The sequence below is a fragment of the Mya arenaria genome, chromosome 3 (assembly GCF_026914265.1).
Source record: "Mya arenaria isolate MELC-2E11 chromosome 3, ASM2691426v1".
Classification (NCBI taxonomy): Eukaryota; Metazoa; Mollusca; class Bivalvia; order Myida; family Myidae; genus Mya; species Mya arenaria.
Genome location: NC_069124.1, coordinates 61,573,668 through 61,592,849, shown reverse-complemented (window position 1 = coordinate 61,592,849; position 19,182 = coordinate 61,573,668). Strand labels below are relative to the sequence as shown.

The following is a 19,182-nucleotide window of genomic DNA, read 5'->3' as shown; positions in this document are numbered from 1 at the left end:
ACACGAACTTGTCTTTCCCGAAAACCAATTCAAGTTATCCGAGTAATCGAGTACCCGAGTAATCGATCGGAAGATTGTCCGAGTACTCGAGTAACAATTTTACTAATTCAATTCAATTCAATTGCCACCCCTATTATAAGCCATTGTATTATATTTATTTGATCACGGGCCATGTTGGCCTTATTCAAATATGTATTGTGTAGTATATTTCTTTTGAATAAACTGTCTTCTTCTCTTCTTTATGCTTAAATTAAGTTAAAACATTCTGTTCTGTTCTGTTCTGTTATTCGTCGTACCAAAAATGAACTTCGCAGACATTATTGCAGTGAATCTATTACAATAGTGTAAGGGACGTTAATGCGCTTGGGATTTAGTTAGCTGCCAGATGAAATTCACAATGAACTCCCCTGTGTGAGGCGGTAATGTCCGCAATCGGCGACATGTTATCTTCAAATTACAATAGACGGTGTAACTTGTGTGAAATTGTCACTGATGTTATGCAATAGAAATTGCTTTTGTGCCGCTCTGAATAAGACTCGGAATTGTCTGTGGAGTATTTTATACACATTACTGGGGTTTAATGCATTCAACGAAATAATATCATGAACACAAAAAAGATGATACTCATTGAAAGTCTTATGTCTGGCAGTAACTATCTGTGAAAATAAATTTGAATATGGTGTTATCTTTTTCAAAAAACTGCGCCTGTTACTGAATAAAAATGATCAGAAGTGACACTATGACACTTGTTCATGAAGGGTATTGCTTGTATATACATGTAGTACGTAATGTATCGTTGTCTTTGTTTGATCACAATGTACGTATTATGCATATTCACATAATTTATTTTGTATACTGACTTAATAACTTTAATCTGAGATTTTTTTAAGCATTAAGTACAGTGCATTTAGTTTCGGCAAGCTTCAATTACACTGCTTATGAACAGAATGTCTCCGAGTAGAAGTAATAAGCAATCTCGTGTCTCATATTGGCAAGGTCTTATTGATACTTACACAGACCAAGTATACGCGCATGTAAATAGACTATTTAAACTGTTCTTAAATAATGCACATTCTATAATTCTTTAATTTAATTCAATATGGTATACCATGCCATAATCCAAATATATATATATATATATATATATATATATATATATATATATATATATATATATATATATATATATATATATATATATATATATATATATATTCCATGCACTGTATTTAGTGTACTGATTCATTCTTAAAACAATCTTTGTAGAAAATCTTCTTTTCAAGGAGGAAATAAGGATATCTTTAGATGAGGTAAATGCATCAATACTCATTATTACAATGACAAAAAGCCACAAGCAAAGTTTTCCTACTAGAGCAAAACAAAGCCTAAACTCCTTTGCAGTTCTCAACAATCAGACACAGACCTCGCCTTGAATAATTGGTTTCAAGATATAACCCATTTATAAACGTTATAAACATAAACTATCTTTGATACAAATCTTTGCTTGAAGTTCTGATTGTTAACGTTCACTTGAATGTTTTTGCGAGTGTATATAATTACACCCCTAGTCACTAGTCTATTATATAACTTATTGAACAGTTCATAGAATGTTAATATCAGTAGACAAAATCCTGTCTACAAACTAAAATCAAAATATATCGAAACTTAAAATAAGGCTATGATAAGTTGTCACGAGGTTCGTGTTAAGTGTTTGTCCTCGCGTCTTTCCCACGTGTCACACTCGGCAATAGTGGCCGGAAGTTCGTGGGTGGAGCTTTCCGGAAGTCGCATCGCCAGCAGCACTACGATGAAGCACATGGTAGCGAAGATAGCGCCCGGAATCCACATGGCAATCAAAGCCTGGGTAACAATGGGGAAACATGCGGAATCAGGTTTTGAATAACGAGAATGAATAAACGGGTTTGTACGAATAAAATGTTAACTATATATTCTCTTAGACTGATTTTGTTATTTATATTTGTTATATTGCTTCAAAATATGTTTGGTAAATCTCTCTTGCATCATTCTTGTATATTTTAAATTATGTGTCCTTTCTTATACTAATTTCAAGTTTAAGGAAAGTTTACATTTCAAAGTCAAACTTAACCCACTGTCTTGCTTACCAAGTTACTTGCAAACGGCGCCAGAAGACCACCAATACGAGAAACAGAGGAAGCAACCCCCAGACCACTGTTTCTGCAAAATAAAACACAACTATTACAGTTTGTATACTTAGTACAATAGTTTCTGCTTTTACGTTACAGGTTATATTTCAAATGCATGATACAGTTATTATCAATGAGAGTCACATAGAATCCTCTGATGTTTGTGTAGGATAGGACTTAATAGGATGAACTACGTCAATATTTAATTGCGTGATACGAACGATAAATTATGTACCTATAATTTGTTGGGTATATTTCCGGCGTGTAGAGGAAAACGGTACTGAAGGACCCGGTGCTGGCAGACTTGCCAACCAAAGAGAAACATGTCGCCACGATGGCTGCTGCCCCGACCCCCGCTGTAAGATTAAGGTTAATTAGAATACAACCTGCATTTTCAGCCACCTATATTCTGTCTCAGATGTTGCGCTAATAAGATTGTGTTCTTAGTCAGTTAGATGAGATGAAGAAAATTCTTAATGATAACGAAGGGCTCGTTCGTTATACTTACTTAATGTCATCTAACTATTGCTTGATTAAATTTAATATATATAAATGTTATATTAGTAATAAATTTAATCATCTAATAGTAAGATAAAAAGAAGTATATAACACACTGCGTCTTGCCATTGTGTGCCTTTGCAAGAGTCAGTGTTCCTTCCTTTGTTGTCATGGCTGTTTCGACAAGTACTACACTAGTGACGGGGATTCTTTTCTTTGATTGCAGGCAATCACTTAAATAGGTGCTAAGCTTAGGTACTGTATGGCGATTTTTGCAGACAGCAGGTTATCATGTCGGTTTGACAGGAGACTACTTACTGCCCATCTATGCAGGCAGTTATCTTCCTTCTATGTTTGTGTTGTGAAGTGACAGGCTTGCTTTGTTTCAGGTGACAATATATCATGCTTGCTTTGGCAAGAGGTAGTGTATAAGGCCTCTGATTGCAGACGGCAAGGTATCATGATTGTTTGAAAGAAGACAATGGTTCTTGCCATTATATGCAGGCAGTTATCAGTTCTGTTATGACAAAGACCATGCATCTTATTACTGTTTACAGGCGACAAGTTTATCCGTCATGTGATGTCAAGAGAAAAAGCTTTCAAGGTTTGCCAGCGACAGTGTATTATGATAGTGTTGCCAAGAGAGAGAGAGAGAGAGGTTCACGGTTTGCCGACAACAGTGTATCATGATAGTGTTGGCACGAGAAAGAGGTTCAAGGGTTGCCGGCGACAGTGTATCATGATAGTGTTGGCACGAGAAAGAGGTTCAAGGGTTGCCGGCGACAGTGTATCATGATAGTGTTGGCAAAAAAAAGGTTCAAGGGTTGCCGGCGACAGTGTATCATGATAGTGTTGGCACGAGAAAGAGGTTCAAGGGTTGCCGGCGACAATGTATCATGATAGTGTTGGCACGAGAAAGAGGTTCAAGGGTTGCCGGCGACAATGTATCATGATAGTGTTGGCACGAGAAAGAGGTTCAAGGGTTGCCGGCGACAGTGTATCATGATAGTGTTGGCAAGAGAAAGAGGTTCAAGGGTTGCCGGCGACAATGTATCATGATAGTGTAGGCAAGAGAAAGATGTTCAAGGGTTGCCGGCGACAATGTATCATGATAGTGTTGGCACGAGAAAGAGGTTCAAGGGTTGCCGGCGACAGTGTATCATGATAGTGTAGGCAAGAGAAAGAGGTTCAAGGGTTGCCGGCGACAATGTATCATGATAGTGTTGGCAAGAGAAAGAGGTTCAAGGGTTGCCGGCGACAATGTATCATGATAGTGTTGGCACGAGAAAGAGGTTCAAGGGTTGCCGGCGACAATGTATCATGATAGTGTTGGCAAGAGAAAGAGGTTCAAGGGTTGCCGGCGACAATGTATCATGATAGTGTTGGCACGAGAAAGAGGTTCAAGGGTTGCCGGCGACAATGTATCATGATAGTGTTGGCAAGAGAAAGAGGTTCAAGGGTTGCCGGCGACAATGTATCATGATAGTGTTGGCACGAGAAAGAGGTTCAAGGGTTGCCGGCGACAATGTATCATGATAGTGTTGGCAAGAGAAAGAGGTTCAAGGGTTGCCGGCGACAATGTATCATGATAGTGTTGGCACGAGAAAGAGGTTCAAGGGTTGCCGGCGACAGTGTATCATGATAGTGTAGGCAAGAGAAAGATGTTCAAGGTTTGCCGGCGACAGTGTATCATGATAGTGTTGGCACGAGAAAGAGGTTCAAGGGTTGCCGGCGACAATGTATCATGATAGCGTTGGCAAGAGAAAGAGGTTCAAGGGTTGCCGGCGACAATGTATCATGATAGTGTTGGCACGAGAAAGAGGTTCACGGTTTGCCGACGACAGTGTATCATGATAGCGTTGACAAGGAAAAGAGGTTCAAGGGTTGCCGGCGACAATGTATCATGGTAGTGTTGTCAAGAGAAAGAGGTTCACGGTTTGCCGACGACAGTGTATCATGATAGCGTTGACAAGGAAAAGAGGTTCAAGGGTTGCCGGCGACAGTGTATCATGATAGTGTTGGCAAGAGAAAGAAGTTCAAGGGTTGCCGGCGACAGTGTATCATGATAATGTAGGCAAGAGAAAGATGTTCAAGGTTTGCCGGCGACAATGTATCATGATAGTGTTGGCACGAGAAAGAGGTTCACGGTTTGCCGACGACAGTGTATCATGATAGCGTTGACAAGGAAAAGAGGTTCAAGGGTTGCCGGCGACAATGTATCATGGTAGTGTTGTCAAGAGAAAGAGGTTCACGGTTTGCCGACGACAGTGTATCATGATAGCGTTGACAAGGAAAAGAGGTTCAAGGTTTGCAGGCGACAGTGTATCATGATAGTGTTGGCAAAAAAGAGGTTCAAGGGTTGCCGGCGACAGTGTATCATGATAATGTAGGCAAGAGAAAGAGGTTCAAGGGTTGCCGGCGACAATGTATCATGGTAGTGTTGTCAAGAGAAAGAGGTTCACGGTTTGCCGACGACAGTGTATCATGATAGTGTTGGCAGGAAAAAGAGGTTCAAGTTTGCCGGCGACAGTGTAAAATGATAGTGTTGGCAAGAGAAAGAGGAACTAGGGTTGCCGGCGACAGTGTATCATGATAGTGTTGGCAAGAAAAGAGGTTCAACTTTGCCGGCGACAGTGTAAAATGATAGCGTTGGCAAGAGAAAGAGGAACTAGGGTTGCCGGCGACAGTGTATCATGATAGTGTTATCAAGGGAAAGAGGTTCAAGTTTGCCGGCGACAGTGTAAAATGATAGTGTTGGCAAGAGAAAGAGGTTCAAGGGTTGCCGGCGACAATGTATCATGGTAGTGTTGGCAAGGGAAAGAGGTTCCCCGTTTGCCGACGACAGTGTATCATAGTAGCGTTGACAAGGGAAATAGGTTCAAGGTTTGCAAGCGACAGTGTATCATGATAGTGTTGGCAAGAAAAAGAGGTTCAAGTTTGCCGGCGACAGTGTAAAATGATAGTGTTGGCAAGAGAAAGAGGAACTAGGGTTGCCGGCGACAGTGTATCATGATAGTGTTGGCAAGAGAAAGAGGTTCAAGTTTGCCGGCGACAGTGTATCATGATAGTGTTGGCAAGAGAAAGAGGTTCACGGTTTGCCGACGACAGTGTATCATGATAGTGTTGGCAGGAAAAAGAGGTTCAAGTTTGCCGGCGACAGTGTAAAATGATAGTGTTGGCAAGAGAAAGAGGAACTAGGGTTGCCGGCGACAGTGTATCATGATAGTATTGGCAAGAAAAAGAGGTTCAAGTTTGTCGGTGACAGTGTAAAAAGATAGTGTTGGCAAGAGAAAGAGGAACTAGGGTTGCCGGCGACAGTGTATCATGATAGTGTTGGCAAGAAAAAGAGGTTCAAGTTTGCCGGCGACAGTGTATCATGATAGCGTTGGCAAGAGAAAGAGGAACTAGGGTTGCTGGCGACAGTGTATCATGATAGCGTTGGCAAGAGAAAGAGGTGCAAGGGTTTCCGGCGACAGTGTATCATGGTAGCGTTGGCAAGAGAAAGAGGTTCAAGTTTGCCGGCGACAGTGTATCATGATAGCGTTGGCAAGAGAAAGTGTATCATGATAGCGTTGGCAAGAGAAAGAGGTTCAAGGGTTGCCGGCGACAGTGTATCATGGTAGCGTTGACAAGGGAAAGAGGTTCAAGGTTTGCCGGCGACAGTGTATCATGATAGTGTTGGCAAGAAAAAGAGGTTCAAGTTTGCCGGCGACAGTGTAAAATGATAGTGTTGGCAAGAGAAAGAGGAACTAGGGTTGTCGGCGACAGTGTATCATGATAGCGTTGGCAAAAGAAAGAGGTTCAAGGGTTGCCGGCGACAGTGTATCATGATAGTGTTGGCAAGAGAAAGAGGTTCAAGGGTTGCCGGCGACAGTGTATCATGATAGCGTTGACAAGGGAACGAGGTTCAAGGTTTGCCGGCGACAGTGTATCATGATAGCGTTGGCAAGAGAAAGAGGTTCAAGGGTTGCCGGCGACAGTGTATCATGATAATGTAGGCAAGAGAAAGAGGTTCAAGGGTTGCCGGCGACAGTGTATCATGATAGTGTTGACAAGAGAAAGAAGTTCAAGGGTTGCCGGCGACAGTGTATCATGATAATGTAGGCAAGAGAAAGAGGTTCAAGGGTTGCCGGCGACAGTGTATCATGATAGTGTTATCAAGGGAAAGAGGTTCAAGGGTTGCCGGCGACAGTGTATCATGATAGCGTTGACAAGAGACTCTGATCATTGCAATTGTTTTCAGGCGCCAGTGCATCATGTCTTAAATATGTTTAATATTGCCATTTGCACACATGACAGTGTATCAATGTTGTGTTGGCAAGAGACATTGCTTCCGTCCAGCATCGTTTGCGGTTGTGTATTGTGCATGTTTCAGCATGTTCAAACAGTGGTTTGCTTTGTTTATATGAAATATACCATGGCTGTTACTCAGAGGTAGTCAGTTATAAAATTATTGCGTGAAGCGTAAATAAAACATTCAAATTTTGGCTAAACATTCAAATGCCTGGTTATTTAAGCACCAGATGATACCAGGCTGTGTGTTGTTACAATGGATTGGAAACACTTATAATTACACATATCAGGTTCATGGTGTAGGGCACATTTGTGTTTCTCTTCAATGAAAGTAGATGAGGTATTCGAAACAAAAACCTACGAGGGGCGGATACTCACGGAAGGCTGTTAGTAGAGAGGTCGACACCACCAAGGTTGAGGCGACTATTGCGAACCACAGGATCAAAGTCCGCTTTCGGCCGATCCTGGAAACATGCGCTTTGCTTGAATGATGATTTATTATCAAAATCTCATTAGTAAACCGTTATCATCATTAATACACTTGACAAATGGTGTTATTGCAGTTGTTGTAAAAGGTTACAGCAATAAGGCACTTACTTGTTGAAGAGGTAGAAGTCTAGTGAAAGAGAGGGTACTTCAATGGCCCCGCTGAGGAAGAAGTTAAGGAAACGGTTGCCGGCCAAATGAGTAGAGACCAACGTAAGCCCGTAATACGTGCCCGTAGCCACGATCCTGGTGAGAAATATATATATTGCGTTCATAAAGAGGATTTCCAGAACTAAGATCACCGGTTCAGATGTTAATTAGACTAATTGATCCGAAATATCATATTTAGATTGGCATGCTCCTCTCACAACCGTCTTACTTTGAGGTCGGTGAAACAAACACAGACTTACCAAGTATACCACAATATGAGCGTATTGGCTCGTAGTGCAGGGTTCCGTAAAATGTCAATCACAGTGTATTTTTCAACACCGCGTACTTCCTTTTCATTTCCAGATTGCGTACCGTTTACTTTTAAATCAGCCCCGTTTTCCTCGCTCCTACTATCTGGAGCTCCCCCATTCACTGGAAGGAGAGGTCTTTCCATCACTGGTCCAACATGCACATGCTCATCAAAGGCAGCTTCAACCTTCGCATAGTCGACATTGTTCCACCGAGCAGCCTTCCGCAGGATGCGTTTGGCCTCCTTGATCCGACCGTTACTGACCAGCCAGCGGACAGATTCGTCTATCATCCTATTTAAAGCGCAAATGAATTATTTATCCAACATTTAATTAATCGTGGTAAAAGGTTAATCAACACATATGTTAAAATCAGTATAAGTCCATAAACTAAAATGTAAAATAAGAAGCAAGTATATCTGCGAAATGCTAAAAGAGCGCAACCTACCACCACTGTATCAGAGCATACAATGAGAACGCAGCAAGTGTAAGCTGCAAGTAGCGCCAATTAAGGTCCTGGAAGAGCCAGCCGAGGAGGGCGAGAATCATGACGCCAACTGACCAGGCAAGGAAAGACGCCGCCTCGATATAGGACCGCTGCTGCCGCGGAAACGTCTCAAGAGCAAGGATCTTCCCCGTACAAAGCACGCCCTGAATGAAAATGTTTTTGCTCAAAGCCACGAGTTGCTATTTGTTCGGGTGCAGGGGCTACAACAATGGCCCATTACGGAGAAAATGTGCAATTTTACTGTCAACATTAAATCCTATCAACAGATAGATCGTGGGCCGGTATTCACCTGAAGTCGTTTCCTACCATTTTTAAAGCCGAATCAAAAGAAAAGCATAACAATTAACATAAAACTATGAAGGAATTAGTAAGTTGATTCCAATAAAGTATACCAGATATCATTAAGAAGACATATAATATGAACAGTGAGACACTTGAAGTAGGAAAGTGACTTAAGATATGGAATTATTTAAAATGTTTTAAGAATAACAGTCTGGCCATGTACGAAAAACACAGAGGGAAGTTATAAAGTCGACTCAAGCGGCTTATTTTTATGAACTGTTGAATACATGAATGTTTGGTCGAATATTATTCTAAGGAGGTATTATATTAATGTTTTTGTTTATGTTTTGTGTTTCCATGCTGGAATTAAGAGCATGAACCGGAGGACTCTGAATAGTTTACTTTATACTTTGTTTAATTGTCATTACATGAAAAGGTAATTAACATGTGACTTAAAAGATTAACATACAACAACTGCTATCGCGCTTATGAATGAAAGGATAATAACAATAATCTTGAAATGAGCTAGTATGGAATTAATATTTAATCCGTTCCCGGCCGGTATCAGCTGGTTTGTGCCTCATTAATACAAAATTATATATCCAATAAACAATACGTAAGTACTTAAGTCATTAACGAAGTTTTATCATTATAACATATTATAAAATAAAAATCACTAATGTAATACTTCGGCCTTCACATTAAAATGGCGTAAGCTTAAATTTCGAAGCAATATTATTATTATAATTATGATTATACGTAGGAGTATTATTATTGCATTATTATTATTATTATTATTATTATTATTATTATTATTATTATTATTATTATTATTATTATTATTATTATTTATTTCTAAGCACTGTTCAAGCAATTTACATTATTATTTTTTCTAAGCATTGTTTAAGCAATTTACATTATTATTTTTTCTAAGCACTGTTTAAGCAATTTATAAGCATGCATTTACCCAAATCCATAACAACAAAAAACTTACATCTTTTCATATCAGACGGTGATCAAACCTGTCATTCAACACAAACATATGCAGTGTGTGTATACCACGTGATAAATTACGTCATATATGCTACGTCGGACGGCAAAAATTTGCTTAAATGAAGACTTAAATCAAAGATAACTTTTCATTTACAACACCATTTTAAATGAAACAAAGGGCATTCTATGTCGCTTAAGGAGTCCCCATTCGTTTTATTTTCGAAATTTGATGAGGTCCTTAGTTTCATCAAACACTTCGACAAACCTGTTTCCAAAATAATGTTTTGACAGTGCTCCGTCAGACGGCCGTATTCTGAAAAGGTTTGTCGAAGTGTTTTAAGAAACTAAACTCGCAATTAAACTCTGGTAAAAGACCGAAGGTGTGACACTGTAAGCGGCGTAGACTGCGCTTTGTTTCATTTAAAATGGTGAAGAAATAGTGAAGTTATCTTTGTTTAAAGTATTTTTTCAAATCAAAATATTGCCTTCCGACATAGCATTTATGACGCAATTTATCACGTGGTATACACACACCGATATTTATAAACATGTACAAGGGGCCTTAAATTAATCACAACAACATAGCATCTCATTAATGATTCACCTATAAATCCTGAGTAACAAATGCATTTGTCATTGGATAAACAAACATGGGCAAGGGGTGTACTCGATCAAATGGAACATACCTGTTGAAAGGTCCCAGCCACAAGCCGGAGCGCCAACAGCATGTAAATATTCTGTGATGCCGCCATGATGCCCATTGTCAACAGGATACCCAAATGTGAGATAACGCGCACGGTCTTCCGGCCGACACGGTCCGCTAAGTGTGACATGGTGAACGCGCCGATGCCCTGGCCGGCTATCACGAGTGACTGAGCGAGTGCCGCAAGGTTCGAGCGTTCGCAAACCAACCCCCACTACCAAAATAAAAATATTGGCCGTCAGTTGTACTGTCAAAATTGAAATACATCTCATAACATTCGATATACAAACAGATTAATTAAATACACCCGAATGACATTATTTCTTGTAAACAAATTGATTATGTTGTTTACAATAAACCTTTAAGACGTATCAGTCAACTAATTTCATAAATTTACATAACATCAGTATGTTGGTCACTGTCAATGTGGTTTACTCATACCTCGAAGGCGTACGAGTTTTCGTAGCTATATGCAAATTTCGTGCATGCTTTTGTTTCTAGGAGCTCGGACTGGTTTCCGTTCACAGAATATACGTCATAAGAGCACTGGTCATTATGAACCTCGAACTTCCGGTCAACCGTCTGATTGCCGCCGTCCTCGACATCCAAGCACGTGAACTCCGGTATATAGCCTTGTATAAAAGTACAAAGCATTTAGCCAAAGTAGATCAAGATAACAGTAGAGCGCTAACGAACACACCATTTGTGCATGTACGTGTACATATGAACTACATGTACGTCACCTGGATATGTGTACATGGTACACGTATGCATGAACTATAACAGGTTATGTTATGAAGAATGATGCCATGTCATTGATATTTTATTTTGAAAAGGTAGTTGTATGTAGAATGCTGCCATGTCATTGGTTTTTTATTTTAAAAAGGTAGTGTTATGTAGAATGCTGCCATGTCATTGCTTTTTAATCTGTAACAGGTTATTTTATGTAAAATGCTGTCATGGCATTGCTATTTAATCTGTAACAGGTAGTTTCATGTAGAATGCTGCCATGTCATTGGTATTTTATTTTGAAAAGTAGTGTTATGTAGAATGATGCCATGTCATTGCTATTTCATCTGTAACAGGTTATTTTATGTATAATGCTGTCATGCCATTGCTATTTAATCTGTAACAGGTTATTTTATGTAGAATGCTGTCATGCCATTGCTATTTAATCTATAACAGGTTATTTTATCTATACTGCTGTCATGCCATTGCTATTTAATCTATAACAGGTTATTTTATGTAGAATGCTGTCATGCCATTGCTATTTAATCTTTAATAGGTTATGTTATTTAGAAATCTGCCATGTCATTGGTATTTTATTTTGAAAAGGTAGTGTTATGTAGAATGTTGCCATGTCATTGCTATTTAATCTGTAACAGGTAATGATATGTAGAATGCTGCCCTGTCCTTGGTATTTAATCTTTAATAGGTTGTGTTATGAAGAAAGCTGTTGTCGTTGGTACTTAATCTTTATTAGATAATGCTTGTTGTCATGTCGTTGATATTACTGAACTGTCTTTGATATTTAATTTTTCATAGATCCATTTATGTAGAATGCTGTTTAATCTTGAGTATATCATGTTATGTTGAATGCTATTTCATGTGCTTTTTTTGTTAAATGTCACATAAGTATTCTGTTAAATACATGTTATCTTATGTGTATAACGCATATAAATGTAGAATGTTTTATTACGCTATGCTTTCTGTATGACCTTTATGGTATGTGCGTTCTGAAGTTTGCCTGAAAAGGACAAAAGTCGAATGTTTTCGACAAGTATCTTTCAATAAAATAAGAGCTAGTTCATACAAATGTGTTATTAACAGACCGACAATAGCATTAATTCATAAACACAAACAGATCAGCCTGACATCTGAAAAGAAATCTTTAAGTAAAGCAAAATAGTTTGTATGCATACATGAATTCAATAAAGTTTATTTTAAGCTAGATAAATATGTTTAAAGAATCATCGTTTGTAGCTCTTGCAAGGTTAGACTGTCTAGACAGTGGCTTACCTTCTGATCAAGACTAAATATCTAGTTTGAATTATTCTTCTAGTTCGTTTCATAACTTTGTACCAGGATATCTCACCTTCTAGATGTTATCTAAACAATAAGTTTTAATTTTACTTCAAATTAAAATATTTTATATTGAGAACTGAATTCATATGACTGTTCATAGAATACATATAAATTCATACTTTGATACATATATGCATTAAGTTATGTTGGGTAGTATTCATTATTCAACTTAAGTTTATATAATCTTATGGTCATACATCACTGACTGCATTCACTATGTAAATCAGTAATCAATAACAAGTAATCCGATTAGCTACATCGTTCTTAAATCCAAACCAGACCAATATTGAATACCAACACACACTGGACGTATTATTCGTATACTGTTCATGTACCAGGTTTGTTTTAAGGATATTAATAAAACCTCAATTGAACTCAATTAACAGTTTTACATTCTATGAACCAGTAATCTATGGATGGGACAAAAAGAAGAGAAAAAATACTTACAATATCTGCATTCATATGAAAAAGTATTACAATTGACTGAATCCCCCGCAAACATGTTGGAATATATCCAATGTATGATTTAAAAAAAAAGAATGATAAAACTTAAACAAATGCAAAACCAAGTGCCAAATTACTCTTTTTAACAGGACAGACAGACAAATGTATCTATTTCGATTTGTAACAGACAGCATACACATTTCATACAACATATTACAATACTATGTATGAAATAAAGATAATTGAAAACGAGGAGATTGTGTTAAAAAAATCACAAAGAGTGTCAAATAGTAAAACAGAAAGACCAGCCTCATTTTTTATTTACATTCCCCCAGTCCTTTTTATAGATGCAACGTTTATATTAAATATATAAAGCACGTTAATTGAAGTTATGGCTTCATTGTTTGTTTCAATATTGCGCTCCAATTGCAAAAGTTCGAAAAGACATATAGAGCGGACATTAAAATCAGTCATATAATCTTTGACCTCAAGGTGTGACCTTGACCTTGAACAAGGCTGGTTGTGGCATGCAATCTTCACATCGTGTCAATATGGTGCACATTTGTGGCGAGATATTTCAACATCCTTTTAGGGGTTTAAGACATATGGTGCAGACACCAATTGTAGTAAGATCGCCGTTGACTTCAAAATGTGACCTTGACCTTGAACCGTGCTGGATACAACATGTCATATTTTATCTTGCAACATGGAGCATTCAACATCATTCTTGTGCAAATTATGAACTTGGGCGGTATTCATAAAACTACTTAAGTCATTTCCTAACTTAAGTCAATTTCTTAAAATTTTCAAAGCCAAAGGAAAAGAAATGTATAAGTGTTTTTAACATTAAAGTGTGTTTTTTCTGTAAGCTCAATAAAAATAATGTGTTTTGAAAATTCTTTATTTTTTATTTCATATTACTCAAAAGCAACTAAAATTAGGAAAGTGGCTTAGGTTAGGAAATGACTTAAGAAGATGTATGAATACTGACCCTAAGTTAAGCAAAAATGACGCAGCGTTAAATGAGCTCACCTGTGATTACTGCGCTGAGGATCGCGAACGAGCAAGGAAGAGCATCAACAAGAACGATGAAGAGTTGGAAAACTTGGAACCGCCCCCAGGGCCGCAGAGCAACCCACACAGCGTCCACCTCCTGGAGCTTTGTATCCTTCATGGCGACAGGCAGGTACAGTCTACAGGACAAAAAACGTAATGAGGGAACGACGGAAATGCCTTCGGGAGTAGTAAGAATTGTATAATTATGTAAATTCCGTTACTGTCTGATATTCCTATATGTTTTGCTTGGTACAACATAAAATTATTTTTCCCATTGAAAAAAATATTTCTTAACCTGGTTCCGTAAAACTTCGGAGACATTCGGTAGTTAAAATCACGTGGCAAATTATCACATACATGTAACTGTATTCGCCAATGCAATGCTGTTAGAATTCCTGCTAGTTAACAAACATGTCTGCTACAGCTGCTGAATCGCAATTCATTGAAATTAAAGATGCATATTCTTCAGGAAAGTTACCTACAACTTTCAAAAAGTTCAATATTAGATCGATATTAAACAATCATATAATTTTTGCAAACCCATGCAGACTTTCGATCAACCCAAGAAATTCCCTTCGAACTGTATTCAACGGACATGTCCGAGTAAGTACATTGGAATTTAGATGCACACTGTTTCCATTGAAAACGGCGGACAAAAATGAAAAACAACCACTGTCACAATAATGAACACTTTCAATCACATCGTAGGTAAACAGGAGTAAAACATAGGAATATTACCTGTTACAGTAGCATAACCGGATGTTATTCTTAAATGCCACTACCGTCACACACCATACTATATATTTATCTCCAATATGACAATGGCATTTCACAGTTTTAGGATTCCGGCCACGCAATACTTGGATGTTATGGCTCATTGTTCTCTCATAAATAAGATTAAACTGCTTGGCAAATATTTAAGCTCCATGTTATATACTTTGTGACACTACTCTGAGCTATGCGCTGCAGTGTTTAAGGAGAAAAAGGGTAATAAATTTTACGGTAAAGGGTAATAAATGGTCGGTTATGAAACGAACCAAAAGATGCAGGTAATATTTGTCTGAGCTTCAAATTTGTTATTATACAGTAATTTTAAATCCAAGAAAAAGATCAGGAAGTAAAGGGTAGGATAGTTCTCTTAAAAGATCACGTATTGATTGACGTGGGCATTCAAAGTAAAATAAAAACAAAAACCGCCTGTCATACAAATAGGCAACGAAAACCGCCTGTCATACAGGTAGGCAACAATAACCACCTGTCATACAGGTAGGCAACAATAACCGCCTGTCATATAGATAGGAAACACAAACCGCCTGTCATACAGGTAGGCAACAATAACCGCCTGTCATACAGGTAGGCAACAATAACCACCTGTCATACAGGTAGGCAACAATAACCGCCTGTCATACAGGTAGGCAACAATAACCACCTGTCATACAGGTAGGCAACAATAACCACCTGTCAGATAGGTAGGCAACAATAACCACCTGTCATACAGGTAGGCAACAATAACCACCTGTCATACAGGTAGGCAACAATAACCGCCTGTCATACAGGTAGGCAACAATAACCACCTGTCATACAGGTAGGCAACAATAACCACCTGTCATACAGGTAGGCAACAATAACCACCTGTCATACAGGTAGGCAACAATAACCGCCTGTCATATAGATAGGAAACACAAACCGCCTGTCATACAGGTAGGCAACAATAACCACCTGTCATACAGGTAGGCAACAATAACCGCCTGTCATACAGGTAGGCAACAATAACCGCCTGTCATACAGGTAGGCAACAATAACCGCCTGTCATATAGATAGGAAACACAAACCGCCTGTCATACAGGTAGGCAACAATAACCACCTGTCATACAGGTAGGCAACAATAACCGCCTGTCATACAGGTAGGCAACAATAACCACCTGTCATACAGGTAGGCAACAATAACCACCTGTCATACAGGTAGGCAACAATAACCACCTGTCATACAGGTAGGCAACAATAACCACCTGTCATACAGGTAGGCAACAATAACCGCCTGTCATATAGATAGGAAACACAAACCGCCTGTCATACAGGTAGGCAACAATAACCGCCTGTCATACAGGTAGGCAACAATAACCACCTGTCATATAGATAGGAAACACAAACCGCCTGTCATACAAATAGGCAACGAAAACCGCCTGTGTAACAGGTAGGCAACAATAACCGCCTGTCATACAGGTAGGCAACAATAACCACCTGTCATATAGATAGGAAACACAAACCGCCTGTCATACAGGTAGGCAACAATAACCACCTGTCATATAGGTAGGCAACAATAACCGCCTGTCAGATAGGTAGGCAACAATAACCGCCTGTCATATAGATAGGAAACACAAACCACCTGTCATACAGGTAGGCAACAATAACCGCCTGTCATATAGATAGGAAACACAAACCGCCTGTCATACAGGTAGGCAACAATAACCACCTGTCATATAGATAGGAAACACAAACCGCCTGTCATACAGGTAGGCAACAATAACCGCCTGTCGTACAGGTAGGCAACAATAACCACCTGTCATATAGATAGGAAACACAAACCGCCTGTCATACAAATAGGCAACGAAAACCGCCTGTGTAACAGGTAGGCAACAATAACCGCCTGTCATACAGGTAGGCAACAATAACCACATGTCATATAGATAGGAAACACAAACCGCCTGTCATACAGGTAGGCAACAATAACCACCTGTCATACAGGTAGGCAACAATAACCGCCTGTCATACAGGTAGGCAACAATAACCGCCTGTCATATAGATAGGAAACACAAACCGCCTGTCATACAGGTAGGCAACAATAACCGCCTGTGTAACAGGTAGGCAACAATAACCGCCTGTCATACAGGTAGGCAACAATAACCACCTGTGTAACAGGTAGGCAACAATAACCGCCTGTCATACAGGTAGGCAACAATAACCACCTGTCATATAGATAGGAAACACAAACCGCCTGTCATACAGGTAGGCAACAATAACCGCCTGTGTAACAGGTAGGCAACAATAACCGCCTGTCATACAGGTAGGCAACAATAACCACCTGTGTAACAGGTAGGCAACAATAACCGCCTGTCATACAGGTAGGCAACAATAACCACCTGTCATATAGATAGGAAACACAAACCGCCTGTCATACAGGTAGGCAACAATAACCGCCTGTGTAACAGGTAGGAAACACAAACCGCCTGTCATACAGGTAGGCAACAATAACCGCCTGTCATATAGATAGGAAACACAAACCGCCTGTCATACAGGTAGGCAACAATAACCGCCTGTCATATAGATAGGAAACACAAACCGCCTGTCATACAGGTAGGCAACAATAACCACCTGTCATATAGATAGGAAACACAAACCGCCTGTCGTACAGGTAGGCAACAATAACCACCTGTCATACAGGTAGGAAACACAAACCGCCTGTCATACAGGTAGGCAACAATAACCGCCTGTCATATAGATAGGAAACACAAACCGCCTGTCATACAGGTAGGCAACAATAACCGCCTGTCATATAGGTAGGCAACAACAACCGCCTGTGTAACAGGTAGGCAACAATAACCGCCTGTCATACAGGTAGGCAACACAAACCGCCTGTCGTACAGGTAGGCAACAATAACCACCTGTCATATAGATAGGAAACACAAACCGCCTGTCATACAGGTAGGCAACAATAACCGCCTGTGTAACAGGTAGGCAACAATAACCACCTGTGTAACAGGTAGGCAACAATAACCGCCTGTCATATAGGTAGGCAACAACAACCGCCTGTGTAACAGGTAGGCAACAATAACCGCCTGTCATACAGGTAGGCAACACAAACCGCCTGTCATACAGGTAGGCAACAATAACCACCTGTCATATAGATAGGAAACACAAACCGCCTGTCATACAGGTAGGCAACAATAACCGCCTGTCATACAGGTAGGCAACAATAACCGCCTGTGTAACAGGTAGGCAACAATAACCGCCTGTGTAACAGGTAGGCAACAATAACCGCCTGTCATACAGGTAGGCAACAATAACCGCCTGTCGTACAGGTAGGCAACAATAACCACCTGTCATATAGATAGGAAACACAAACCGCCTGTCATACAGGTAGGCAACAATAACCGCCTGTCATACAGGTAGGCAACAATAACCGCCTGTCATAAAGGTAGGCAACAATAACCACCTGTCATACAGGTAGGCAACAATAACCGCCTGTCATACAGGTAGGCAACAATAACCGCCTGTCATACAGGTAGGCAACAATAACCACCTGTCATATAGATAGGAAACACAAACCGCCTGTCATACAGGTAGGCAACAATAACCGCCTGTCATACAGGTAGGCAACAATAACCGCCTGTCATACAGGTAGGCAACAATAACCGCCTGTCATACAGGTAGGCAACAATAACCACCTGTCATACAGGTAGGCAACAATAACCGCCTGTCGTACAGGTAGGCAACAATAACCACCTGTCATATAGATAGGAAACACAAACCGCCTGTCATACAGGTAGGCAACAATAACCGCCTGTCATACAGGTAGGCAACAATAACCGCCTGTGTAACAGGTAGGCAACAATAACCGCCTGTCATACAGGTAGGCAACAATAACCGCCTGTCGTACAGGTAGGCAACAATAACCACCTGTCATATAGATAGGAAACACAAACCGCCTGTCATACAGGTAGGCAACAATAACCGCCTGTCATACAGGTAGGCAACAATAACCACCTGTCATACAGGTAGGCAACAATAACCACCTGTCATACAGGTAGGCAACAATAACCACCTGTCATACAGGTAGGCAACAATAACCACCTGTCATACAGGTAGGCAACAATAACCACCTGTCATACAGGTAGGCAACAATAACCGCCTGTCATACAGGTAGGCAACAATAACCGCCTGTCATACAGGTAGGCAACAATAACCGCCTGTCATACAGGTAGGCAACAATAACCGCCTGTCATACAGGTAGGCAACAATAACCACCTGTCATACAGGTAGGCAACAATAACCGCCTGTCATACAGGTAGGCAACAATAACCACCTGTCATATAGATAGGAAACACAAACCGCCTGTCATACAGGTAGGCAACAATAACCGCCTGTCATACAGGTAGGCAACAATAACCGCCTGTCATACAGGTAGGCAACAATAACTGCCTGTCAGATAGG

At 39.8% G+C, this 19,182-nt stretch overlaps 1 protein-coding gene across 1 annotated transcript; it reads right to left on the bottom strand.

Moving 5' to 3' along the window:
- Nucleotides 1–1,229: 1,229 nt before the first annotated feature.
- LOC128228873 (organic cation transporter protein-like) lies at nucleotides 1,230–14,526 on the bottom strand. The gene is made up of 11 exons (XM_052940406.1): nucleotides 14,512–14,526; nucleotides 13,948–14,108; nucleotides 10,828–11,018; nucleotides 10,370–10,600; nucleotides 8,349–8,551; nucleotides 7,853–8,194; nucleotides 7,554–7,688; nucleotides 7,335–7,420; nucleotides 2,401–2,521; nucleotides 2,124–2,196; nucleotides 1,230–1,860 (listed from the first exon to the last, which is right to left on the bottom strand). The coding sequence occupies exons 2-11, from the start codon at nucleotides 14,087–14,089 to the stop codon at nucleotides 1,690–1,692; spliced, it is 1,695 nt and encodes a 564-aa protein (XP_052796366.1). The 5' UTR covers nucleotides 14,090–14,108; nucleotides 14,512–14,526; the 3' UTR covers nucleotides 1,230–1,689.
- Between the last annotated feature and the right edge of the window lie 4,656 nt (nucleotides 14,527–19,182).

Coding starts and splice junctions, on each gene's coding strand:
- LOC128228873 (XM_052940406.1), bottom strand. CDS start 14,089: ATGAAGGATACAAAGCTCCAGGAGGTGGACGCTGTGTGGGTTGCTCTG. Junction 11,019..13,947: donor CCTCAGCGCAGTAATCACAG/GTGAGCTCATTT, acceptor CTTTTATACAAG/GCTATATACCGGAGTTCACG. Junction 7,421..7,553: donor GACTTCTACCTCTTCAACAA/GTAAGTGCCTTA, acceptor GCATGTTTCCAG/GATCGGCCGAAAGCGGACTT.